This window comes from Culex pipiens, chromosome 2, assembly GCF_016801865.2.
Source record: "Culex pipiens pallens isolate TS chromosome 2, TS_CPP_V2, whole genome shotgun sequence".
Lineage (NCBI taxonomy): Eukaryota > Metazoa > Arthropoda > Insecta > Diptera > Culicidae > Culex > Culex pipiens.
Window position 1 is genome coordinate 149,836,008 of NC_068938.1, and position 12,826 is coordinate 149,848,833.

The window sequence follows — 12,826 nt, forward strand, 5'->3', positions numbered from 1 at the left end:
TGGATGAAAATAAGCCTTTTTATGCATGTTTCTATTGTGAAACTGTCTCATCTATTATTCTGTGAATACCGATAAAATTTAGGCGTCAAACTGACTAGGCTAGTCTGTTTGTGATACCATATTGCCGTTACTGCGAACGGTTTGATTACAGCTTGTTGACGTTGTTGAGTTTTGTTAATTTCAAAGAATATCTATATGACGTTTAAAAAGCAACTTTGTATCTTTGATGCTTTGTCGATTCTCCATAGCGACATAGCGACGAAATGTTGTATCATTAGTGAAAATGGTTTACTTACAAATTCAGTAAAATTGCCAAGCATTTCAGGGCATGATCTACTAGAGCCTCAATTATTAGCTTATCTAGTTGCGACTGAGAATTTGCAATTGCCTCAACAATCAAGCCTTCGGACGCCTAGTTTCGAGTAGGAATCTCGCAATCGAGAACGCCAAGGCAAAGCTGTAGAGCAAATAATTGGATTTTTGTTGATTTTGAAAACATACATAACGACTTGCAGTAAATCTGTGTGCATTTTCTTTTCAAGCAAAATCCTAAAACTGGTGTGGTGACCCACGATGACGTTCTATCTGCTCTAAAGATAAAGTGACAAAAATAAGGCACGTCACAACATTCAACCCCGAAGGAGGGGGTTTATCCGCGCCAAATATTATAATCTGCAGCTTGGATTGATCTACGCGATGAATTTAAGCAAGGAACTTTTCTTTCTTATCATGTTTATCGCGCATAATTGAGATTAAAACACTGCGCCAAAGGCACGCGTTCCGGATTGCAAAACCAGATAATTGGAGTGACTATTGTAAGATTTTTTTTATTTATACTTTTTTTTTTGCTACGATCTACGTTCTAAGAAATACACTCACTCTCACACGCGCATCGTCACCTCTGCGTAATATCTATTGTTTTTTTTTTCTTTGTATAAATAGTACGGTGCGACACCCCACACTCACAAACACTACAAAAGAACAAACAGAAGCAAACTACGTTCTAGTGAATACAGGTCGGCAGATTGACCTGGAAGAAGACGTTCAGCTCGATCAGGCTGGACACGGTCAGGAACGCAACGTACATGGCGGTACAGGCCAGCCCAACCTTCCAGTCCAGTTTGAAGCGGTTCAGCCAGAACGAAAGATACAGACCGCAGAGCGTCGATAGCAGCGATATGGCGGAGTACGTTAAGCCGGTCGAGTTTAGCGCGACCTGTTGGTGCAATAAAAAGTGGTTGACGGGAGAGATTAGGATTTGGCCACGGTTTTAAGGGTGAGTCACACCCCCAACCACTCGACTTACCCAGTTGTTGCCCGGGATGGCCGGGAAGGCCAGGCCTTTTATCAACCACGGCAGACCCAGGCAGAGCAAGATGTCAAACGTGTTCGAGCCGATCGAGTTGCTGATGCCCATCGCTCCGTGGCCCTGGTTGGTGACGATGATGCTGGACACGGCCTCCGTCACGCTGGTGCCCGCCGCCAGGAACGTCAGCCCCATCACCGAGTCGGGGATGTTGATGGTGTCACCTGAAAGGTTGAAGAGCGACTCAGTTAATCATTTGAAAGGAGCTGCAACTCAAAACTATTACGAGCCCAAACCACTTTTGGCATGCGTTAATGCTGTGATATATTTTTAAATTTTTCAATCTCCGAAAATATTGTAGAAATTTTAAGTTTTTAAAAATTTTACATACTAAACTTGTACTATTATATCCTTACTATTTTGAACACAAACGTTTAGACTTTATGTGAAATTGCTGTAACTTATAGAAAATCAAAAGTTTGGATGAATAAGAAACATTTTGCTTAAGATTTCTTCAAAATGTTGAAAGGGAGATCAAATTACCCCTAACATTTTAAAAATACCGGTTTAATTTTTTTCAAAAACTTGATCCTTGCCCTGATATACAGAGTTAACTAAAAGGATATCGTTTCAATAAAATTACAATGGAGCACTTCCATTCGAGCAGTCTTTGCTTTTTTCTTCAATTTATTTCTTATGGGAGAACTGTCATTTCTACTACTTGAATCCGGTGCTCCATTAGAACAGTTTATCTGATTAAATACCCTTATCAGCCAAACATAGTTGAATGTTTAAGCTTTCAACTCATGCAAAAAGTTCATAGCTTTGTAAGAAATTATGAGAGTTATGTGCGATACAAAAAAGGGGATCAAGTCTTCCCAACCTCCCCTTAGTGTATTACGGCACGATCAATTTTTTTAGATTGGACATTTCCCGGTTGCATTTGGGACCCTGAAACTTGGGAGCAATCCAGATGAACTTGATTGAAAAATAGGATGTTTAAGGACAACAACAGAATAAAATCATAAATATTCTTCACTTATTAAAGAAAAGTTAGGGTCATTCACCGCCAAGGCGCCAACTCACACGAAATCGAAAAAGTTGCCCCAACCTCTCTTTGATTTTTGAGGAACTTTGGTATATGGAGAGTGGTGCCTGATCACAAATCCATTTTTCTAGTTTTTCACTAAGACACAACTTTTCACGGAAATTTTCAACTTGAAAACGTGAAGTGATAGAAATTTGGTGTTAAACGACTGTACGTCCAATTAGATGGCGTTCTCAAAATTTTAAAAACAAAACGTACCCAATGTAACCCCAGATGACGGTATAATTTAAAAAAAAGTTAATAATTGTATTTTTGCAATTCCGTCGTTAAACTACTTACTTTTCCTGTCATTCTTGAACGACGAAATAGCCTACTTTTCTGTACCTAAAATAACAAAATCGAATAGCAAAACTTTTCAAAATAAATGCTGAAACGTTCTACTTTTCAGCACTGAAATGGGTGCTGAAAAGTTGAACTTTTCAGCACTTGTTTTGAAAAGTAACACTTTTCAGCATTTTTTTTTTATTTAAACGATTTATTGACAAAATACATGAAAATTTGACTTAAAATTGCACTTAATGGATGTTTTTCGGAATTGCAAAAAATGTTGTATGGAACTCGTTGCAAAACTTGATTTTTTCAGCACTCTTCGTATTTATCCAACTCGGTGAACCTCGTTGGATAAATGTACGACTCGTGCTGAAAAAAATCCTCTTTTTGCAACTTGTTGCATAAATTACTATTAAACCACTGCCATTTCTCGCTTTTTAATTTTCTCAAAATAGGGCGTCCAATCGACCCCAAATTTCTATCTCTTCACGGTTTCGTGATCAGGGAACAAAATTAACGTTTTCACACAAATCGAAAAGAGTTAGTAGTGAATGACAAATTTTTTTCAAAGTGATGCCATAAAACTAGCTTGTTTGGACGCAACAATTACTGTCTTCAAAATAGAAAAATTATTTCTCCAGTGAAAAGTTTTAGTATTGATCACATTAGCCAATTCACGATTATTTTACCGTGTAAATACTTGCACATACAATTTTGATGTTTGAAGCTTTTGAAGACGGCTTTGTTTAGAACAAAATCAGATGGACCAGATGATTAAATTTCTTTCTGAACATTGCTTTATTTGATCAGCATCGATTTGAGTTTTAAAATTTGTTTAAAAAAAACTATGATGTAATTTTATACCTCTTTACATCAATTATAAAGAAAACTAAAGGGATCAAATTTAACACAAATTTCGGTTTGCAGTTTCAATTTTATTTTTTTTTCTCAAAACATATTTCAGGCGGCCGTGGGGTTTTTCACCAAAGTTTGTATGAAAAATTACCCAAGTAGCAAAACGTTTCTATACTTGCTTACTTTTCAAAAAGTCTTACATAAATACATAAAAAAAACCCATGGCACATTGGTTGTATTGAAAAGGTAATCTAGAATAGTTTTACACGAGCTTTACAAGGTAACTCCAGCATAGCAGTTTGGACCAAGTCCAGAAGAAGTTTTGAAGATATTTTTATCCACCCGCGGTCAAAACTGCTATGCTGTAGCTGAAAAGCTCTTGTAGAACTCCTATAAATTTTTGTTTCTTTGGTTAGGGCGGTTCGTTGCTTCAGCATACAACTCGGAACTCGCGGGCAATATAGGAGTATAGAACCGTTCTAATTCTCCATGCAAAGCGTTTGAGAATAAAATCATTCGTCTTTGTAACATTTCAAAGAAATCTAGTTCAAGTAATTTTTGGTAATAATTTAAAGCAGGCCTGCTCAACGTCCGGCCCGCGACGGTTTTTCAAAATAGTTCTATGACCGGCCCTAAAGCTGCTCATGAAATACTCAATAAATAAATTGAGTGTCAAAATTTAAAAAAAAATCTTGCGATCAAATTTTCAGATATTATAACATATTACTTATATGTTTTATTTTTGCTTTTGATACAAAATGTTGCTAATTCAAGGTTTTGTTTGGATTTGCCTTTGTATTTTTCTTACAATAATTTTATTTCACATATTAACATTCTTTATGTTTCAATTTAATTCTTATCATTTCTATATTGATATTTTCAGAATCAATTATTAAACTTGAAAAATGTAAAAATAGATTGCAAAAAGATACATACTAAAATTAAATTTCTCAAAGTTTTGGCTGATTTAACTTCTAATTTTTGAGGAATTTGATTGAAATTGAAACAAAATTGTTTCAAAATGAGTTAAGAAATCAGGTAGCAAATTTTATTTTTTATAAGCTTGAATAATTCTATGAAATTTGAATAAATACGAATTAAAAACTATCATAAATATATTTTCCTACAGTTTTTTTTTTATTTCGTGTCTTTAAAATCATTTTGAAATGTTTTGTAAAATGCAGGGCCAAAAGGTTGGGCCCCCTGATCTAAAGTTTGAGAGCAGGTAGCAAACAAATTTAAAGCATCGTGCGTCTCCGTAAAAGTGCTAGAAATTTTCATGGAGACGCATGGTACTTTTCATTTTTGATGTATGAACCTCAAACATCATGAAAATAATATTCTACTAAAAAAGACTAGGTACTTTCCGAGCGTTTGAGTGTTAAAAACCTAAAACATTACTAAGGCTAGGGCAGCAAATGACCAAGAAGGTTAAAGCTGCCAGAAATAAATGAATTAACAACAACATTACTTAGGCTAAATCTCAAGTATGGGTTATTCACAATCTCCTCGACAAGATTTCAAGTCCAAACTCACCTACAACGGTGACCAGGAACGCTACAAAGTAGGACGTGATGCCGATCCAGAAGATGCACGCGAAGAAGGTTAGCAGACGCAGCTTCGGATACCGGCGGCAATCTGGAATGGTGATCCACAGGAAGAACGTGATCGGCCAGCGGCAGAGGTAGGCCAGCGTGTTTTCGTCCCGCCAGTTCCACGGGGTCGAAGCCAGCTCTGAAAGCATAACGGAAATTGTTCCAAAAAACGACGCCAGAATATAACGCCTGACATTTCATACCTTCTTCCTCAAAGCTGTCCTCGCTGGCTTCGCTGTCACACGCGTGTTGTCCGTTACCATTTTTGGACACCCCGTTAGCTGCGGCGCCATTTTGGGCTCCGTTGGACAGCAGAGGGGAGATTTCCGTCACTTCTGCGTACGGTCGCACGCAGGACTTCCGGCGGAACGCGCGGGACATGAACCGACTGATAGGATCGTTGCAGTACATTGCTGAAAAGTTGTTGTATGTTATCATATTATTGTTTGAATTATTGTATAACTGCTTTCAAATTCCTTGATTTACAATTAGTTTTAACTAAAGGCAAAATTGCCTCAAAATTTCTTGAAATAATTCTAACGGTTCACTATCGACTTTTTTTGCTTCTAAATTTCAAATGCAGGAAACAAATACTTAAAAATATTTGTCGCAACCTTTTTGAAATCCAAATCGTGACCAGATTAACTAACAATGTTTGGGATACAGTACTTATTCGGTAACTGGGAATGCTGCTTGCTAACTGGGCTGATCGAAAACTAACGAGGGGACCATCAATGCATAATAATTTCATGATGAATTATAAAAACAAAAGTTAATCAAATTTATTTACAATGCTTACTTTTCATATTTCTTTAATTGTGACTTCAAATTAAATAAAAAAATGAAAAAAAGCTTATTTAGTTTATTGAACATGATTTTTGCATCCATTAACCCCTCAGTAATTTCGGTTTGTTGTGGTTTTTTGACGTTTGTCTGCTTTAAACAACGCTTAGTTACCGAACAACTACTGCATTTTAAAAAGTGACCTAATTGTATTATGCTGTTCAGATAATCTACAAGCTCTCATTGTTCGATACCTTTGAAACCTAGACAGAAAAAGAGCTCGTTATCATAATCGGATTACCCTTCAAATAAAGACACCTTCAAACAAAAGATCATCACCATTTAATTACTTTACAGTCTAGGCGGTAATTAGGAAAAACAAAAACCACCTCGGATGTGGCGAACCGAATGCGCTTTGTTTGTTGATTTTTGTACTTATAACAACTGGCGACAAGATAAAACAAACGTGAAATTAACCCACTCACCCAAGTTCATTGCCACCAAATGACCAAATGGAGCTTTTTTGTGGTTGGAGCTTATCAAAGTGCACATTTCCCGACCTACATTGTAAGCAGATGGACTGCACTTTTTTTGGAAATTGTCTACTTATTTGAGTCAAGTTTGCTGTGTGGAATACCCCTCCTGTAATAAATCTGTGCCGCGACTAAAAACAGTTAAGATAAAACTCTCCCGCGAAAGATAACGCGCATTCCAAGCAGAAGATGCATCGTTCGCTGCACTTTGGAGAGATTTGTTGTGAGAATTTCTAACTGCGCACTAGTTTTAAAACAGCACGATTTTTCTGCCTTACCTGCAATGTACAGAACGTAGGCGGACACCAGGATAGCGGCTTCGTACCACATCACCTTGCCGTCGATCAGGACCGTTATCAGCGCAATAACGGCCACGCCGTACATCATCGAGTCCCGCGTGACAGGCCACCAGCTCAGCTGAACCACCTGGAATGAGAGTTGACATTGATTTAGATACTTACAAAGTAAAAAAAAATCATGGTAATATTACATTACATTACAGAATGAGTAAATCTTTTACTTCAGAGAAAAAAGTGTAATTTTCCATTTGAAAATTTGTATATTTAATTTAATTTAAGGTTATATAACAATATTGAATCTTCAAATTTTAAATCTTCCAAATTTACACTTATTTTAGTGTGTAGTTGGCTTTTTTATTTAAAAAATTTTGTAAAAAAAAACTTTGTTTGATCCAACAGTTTTAAAAAGCAAAATTATACTGTACAATATTTTTGTTACAATTGTCACCTCCTCAAAAATATAGTAATTTCATTGGAAAAGAAAAACATTGAGCAGACGCACGATGGAAAATAAATGTTCATACTTTGTTTTAATGATGTTATATACTAGAGTGTAACAAAATTGACTTTTTGGCGGGCATTCCAGGGTTTTTTCCGGTGAGCCCAATTCCCAAATATGAACTTGATTGGACGTAACCGGTGCTGGCGCTCCGCCCTTCGTTTTTAAATGGGATTTACCCCGTAAAAATCCTTTTTTTCAAAAATGTCTATTTTTGAGGAACTTTGACATCACTCGTGTAGGCCAAATCCTTGCGCATCTTTTGGTATATATAACATTGAAGTATGGAGCACCCTGGAGCTCGGTAAAGACCTTCAAAGTTTGGGATTTTTTTGAAAAATCGGCCCTGCAAATAAGTCCGATACTTGAGTGATAAAGACCGCCCAATCGACTGGATCTCCGACAAAGTATCACATGAGTTTTGAGGGGGTTAGTAGATGATTATGAGGTCAGGATTCACGAGTGGCAGTGATGTGACCATGAGCATTTTGTCTATCGGTTGAAAAATTTTAAATCTTAGGTAGCCGGCTGCGGAAACATAAATAATTTTATTTTATTTTATTTAGTTTTTTTAATCGAACGCGTGCCAACCGAATTCAAGGTTCCAAAAAGCATTGTGCAAAAAGATATTTAATTCATTCAAAATATGAATTACCTTTAAGTTGTGATTCCATAAATAAAGTGTTTCAAGTAAAAAAACGAAAAGTAAGTTTTTAAGGAAAGTTCAGCACTTGACAGTTTTCTTCAAAAGCTGAAACAAATAATACGAATTTCCCGAGATTTCCCGGAAATTTGTTTAAAAATATCCCGTTTCCCGAGATGTTTATAACTCCAATAGTAACTTTTGAAAAAAATCATGTGAAACTTTAAATTACCGAGTGGACGACGTCTAGACCTAAGAGCCTAAAATATGGATTCTTTGAAAAAAATACGTAAGAAACCAAAAAATGGAAGGAGTTCATTGACAAGACTCAGAGATATAATGTTTTGAAATTAAAATTTAAGTTTTTTTACTTCAAACGCGAAAAAACGAGAAAAAAAATATTTCACTAAAACTGTGATAATTTTAAAATTTAAGCGATGACCTATATTTTTTAATACTTTTTAAAGTACCATCAAAAAAGGCGAATCAGAACTACAGTCTGAATGTAGACAGCAGTTTTTAAATCATTTAAAGCTTCAAATTTGGAAATATCAAAATATAGTAAAAGATCCTGGCTAAAACAACTGTCCCAAATCACCCCATGTGCTCCGATTCACCCCAAGTCATTTGAGCTCTACGACCAAAAAGGACAATATTTTTTCTATTTTATTTCCAAACCTTTTTTTTAGAGATTTCAGATATTCAAGCCAGGACTGTGTTTAGAAATATAAGGAAGAAATATCAGGAAATATAAATTGTCGAATTTATCAGCGTATTCCTGCATCCTGCCACAATCTGATTACAAAAACAAACTTTGTATAAAGTCATCCCTCATATTCGGAACAGTTTACAGATCGGCCAATGTTCAAAAAATCATAGCAAATCGATAATTGAACTTAATGATTCGCTTTTACCTTCATTTGAAAGCTTTTCTTGCGATCTTTCGAATGCTGTATCGAACAACTGCTAATTTTAACTTTTAGATCAAGTTTTTGAACAAACAATTTGACCCTTGAAATCCACATGTAATGTATGTAAACAAACATGGATGTAAACAAACTTTGGATCTCTCCAGGAGTACATATTTGTAACAAAATAATGACTTCACAAACTGCAACCAGTGGAACTCAAGCTTAGCAATGTTTTATCCATGGTCTGATAACTTTTTTGTGAGAATATCAGTTAAATTCAGGTGTTCCACAATTGTGGGAGGCACAATAACATCCCACAATCATGGAACAGGCAATTTGAAGGCAGTGTTTTGCTGCTCAAGGTAAAATAGTCTTGATAGGATGTTTTTTGTTCAAAAAGTACTACTTTTACTAGTGAAATACCAAGAAAATGTCCAAACAAAGGTCCTAAAAATAGTAGGGTCGAAAGAAAAGCTGTATTTGGCTTGCTATTGACAAATTATCACAAAAGTATTCCAAATTTGTGGGTGTTCCGAATATGTGGGATGACTATAAATCATGTGGTTGAAGTAATTTTGGAGGATGATAAAAAAATATATTGATAATTCTCGTAGTTTTAATGATACCAAAACCTGTTTTTGAAATTGTAAAACATTGTCATTACCATAAATCAATATAACCTAAGTCATCAGAATCAGTAGTAAGTTCTCAAAATCAATATCATTAGGATAATTCATGAAAATTTTCTATCAGTTTTTGTTCTTAACACACGAATCAGATTAACAAATTCAACTCACCTGTCCACCAAACAGCCCACAAACCGCCGGCACCGCCAGTATGTTGAACACAGCCGACCCCACCACGGCGCCCACCCCGATATCGCCCTTGGTGACGAACGTCCCGACGCAGTTGATGAACAGCTCCGGGCTGGACGAGGCCGCGGCCATAAACGTAGCCCCGGCGACATCCTCCTTCACCTGGAGTTCTGAATTTTCAAATAGTTATTTTTATTGTTTTGTTAAGGACTTTCTACCAAACTTAACTCACTTTTACACATCAGCTCGATTGCGGGCACAAAGTAGTCATCACATACGATCGCCAACAGCCAAAAGCAGTAACACGCGATAAGCACGTGCACGGCGATCCACCCGTGGCGACGATCTTCCCGCGTGAAGCCATCCGACGGGAACTCGAAGATGGCCGCCGGAGTGCAGTTACGGTGGGGTAGTTCGAGAGATTCGGTTGTTGAAATAAGTGGGGTGAGGGTGGAGAACTCTGGCTCAACCAGCGGATCTTCAAACACTTCAACCTGATCTTGCAGGATCTGCAGCAGGTGGCGTCTGGGACGCACTTGCGGGACTACACGGCCATTATCCGAGGGATTTAGTAGGGAGTTGATCACAGAAATCGACAGCAAACTGCCCACAAACAGCACTCGTAGCACGAAAGCGATCTTCACTTTGCGACTCTTGATTCCGAGAAACGTCCCAGATTTTACCATCTCCAAATTGGCCACACACTCTTCACGGAATTCACGAGTTAACTTCCAAGAACTTGCACTACACTGCACTACACGGTTGCACCGTTTCACTGGGAGAAATCCAGAACGAAAGAAAGTTAATTTCCATTGTCGGTCAGGATTTTATAGGCCCCGTGGAGAAGGTGATAACAACAGTGCAATCTCTCACTATCTCCGAGGCAAAGGGAGGAGTAGGTGGGGATGCTGCACAAAGACCAAGATGCACTTTATCTCTCAACGGATCCGAAAGTCGTCACCCGTAGATGGACGGACCGTAAATCACGCACCCTCCAGTGTCTTGGTGATAACGGTGTCAACAGGAATCGCTACCGATGATTCGTCTAGTTGTACTCTATTCCTAATAGCTGCGGTATCGTTGAGCAAATGTTTGCACTCCAACTACTGAGCAGCAGCTCGATTCACCCAAATCTCATTGTCTTTCCAGCAGGTTCCATTCAAAAAACTTTCCCAGAAGACATTGAACTCAAATGCATGTTGCAGCTGTTCCGTACGCGAATGTGTCAACGAAGCAGACGGACAGGATCGCAAATAGAAACCGCGATAATCCGTACTCCATGCTGGTAACCTGGACACGTAAAGAGATATCCCTCCGACAATTACAAACACACGGTCTGAACAAAGTTCCGGGATTGTTTGGCGAATCCGCAACGTGATGGTGATTGCAGAGCCTCGTACAATGTGGTAGACTTGATATTACAACTATGAGGCCAATCTAGGAGATGCACGGAGTCGTGGACAGGCTGGTGCACACACGCGCTAGAACTAAGGATGATTGTGATGACCAAGTGGTCGTGATGTGGCCAGTTACATCAAATAAAACTGTAACGGAGCACCTGTAAGGATTCACTTCGCGGACGCGAAATTGTATGTCTAAAATGAGTTGGATAAAAGGGACGAATGAAGAAATCCACGGTATGGGGTGCACCCGAGCAGACGGAAATAACTTGGGAATAACGTTTTTTGATATTTGAAAATACTAGGCCAATAACATTTTATGTTATTTATAACAGGGTTTGTTATTCATCGTTATGAATTTTTTGTTATTGGATTGTTATTGTAATAACAGACTTATAACATTTCTAGTTATTCTTCGAACAAATCTTTGTTATTATTTTTTGTTATTTTAACAACTAATCCGATCATCCCAATAACAGTTGGAGGTATTCGTCCATAACAAAAAACGTTATTCCAAAGTTGTTTTGGCTTTCAACCAATATCAGACCAATAACAAACTTTGTTATGATAACATAAACTGTTATTGAACTCTTATGCAAAAATGGATTTTGCAAGAATTTTCCATAACACTTTCTGTTATTTTAACAGTATTCGTTATTGAAATGGCATGAATTTAGTTATTACCGTCTGTTCGGGCAAGCAACAGGTAGCCCGAGTTCTATTGGATCTATACCAAGAAAGCAACATTTTACGATTCTAAGGCTTCTACGCTAATAAATAAGCTAGCGCTGGTGCTTTAAAGTTTAGATCTAAAAAAAACGATATTTTTTTTAAAGTGTATCTGCAATGTCTGGCAGTGCCTAAAACTTTGCGTATGACACCAAATCGATGATAAAATCTATTTTCAAAATACATATTTTCAGATGCTTTAATAGGCTTTTTGTATACATATATACAGCAATTCCCCACGAAAACAGCATGATTCGAAAAAAAAGTTCTCCGTTCGGGCTCAAAATTTTTCTGGGGGATCCTTGGCCGAAATAATTAGACACGTATTTTTTTGTTTGGCCATTAGGGTGACCTACGCCGTGTTAGGGTGGTTCGAAAAATGGCAATTTTCGTCGATTTTCGCAAAAACCACTTTTTTCAAATCATATCTCCGCGCCATTTCATCCGATTTTAGCTGTCCTAGACGCAAAAGAAAGGTGATTAGTTTGACTATTTGAGAAAAATAGTAAGAAGTTTCAAAAATCTAGCTTTACATTTGAAAAGGTTGAATGAAAACATAAAATGCTGTTTTGAAGGTCTCCTGACCAAAGAGCCTAGGTCTGAAAATATTTTTATCGGATTCCTCGGAAAATTTCACATAACATATCAAAAAATGGTGAAGTTATGTTTTCGATACTCTGAGATACGATTTTTTGAAAATAAAAACTGGATTTTTCGACGCGCCACGCGCAAAAATGGGAAAATTACGAAAACGGGAAAAAATCGACTTTTTTCACTAAAACTGCGATAACTTTAAAATTTCAGCGATGACCTATAGATGTTATGGTACCAAAAGTTGCGTCTTTTAATTACGAAAAATTTTGGTATGTATATACATATATATGGACGGTTTAAAAAATTAAATGGAGACTTGTATGGAAACAATGACTTCTTTGGTCAAGGAAAAACTAATCACAAAATTTCAACCAAAAAAAAAAAAAGTTCCAACAGTTCCGTCATCCATAAAGTACGTTCGCTCTTAGGGGGGAAGGGGATTACCGTAGGTTTGACAAGATGTGACGAAGGGGAGAGGGGGGGTTT

At 37.2% G+C, this 12,826-nt stretch overlaps 1 protein-coding gene across 1 annotated transcript; it reads right to left on the minus strand.

Moving 5' to 3' along the window:
* Window positions 1-778: 778 nt before the first annotated feature.
* Window positions 779-10,431, minus strand: LOC120421475 (sodium/potassium/calcium exchanger 3-like). The gene is made up of 7 exons (XM_039584692.2): window positions 9,850-10,431; window positions 9,600-9,787; window positions 6,729-6,876; window positions 5,338-5,547; window positions 5,076-5,273; window positions 1,307-1,530; window positions 779-1,216 (listed from the first exon to the last, which is right to left on the minus strand). Exons 1-7 carry the CDS (start codon window positions 10,301-10,303, stop codon window positions 1,004-1,006), a joined length of 1,635 nt encoding a protein of 544 aa, XP_039440626.1. The 5' UTR covers window positions 10,304-10,431; the 3' UTR covers window positions 779-1,003.
* Between the last annotated feature and the right edge of the window lie 2,395 nt (window positions 10,432-12,826).

Excerpts from the sequence above, each read along its gene's own strand:
- LOC120421475 (XM_039584692.2), bottom strand. The coding sequence starts at position 10,303 with ATGGTAAAATCTGGGACGTTTCTCGGAATCAAGAGTCGCAAAGTGAAG. Across the intron at positions 5,274-5,337 it reads GGACAGCTTTGAGGAAGAAG|AGCTGGCTTCGACCCCGTGG; the intron begins GTATGAAATGTC and ends TTATGCTTTCAG. Across the intron at positions 1,531-5,075 it reads GTTCCTGGTCACCGTTGTAG|GTGACACCATCAACATCCCC; the intron begins GTGAGTTTGGAC and ends TCAACCTTTCAG.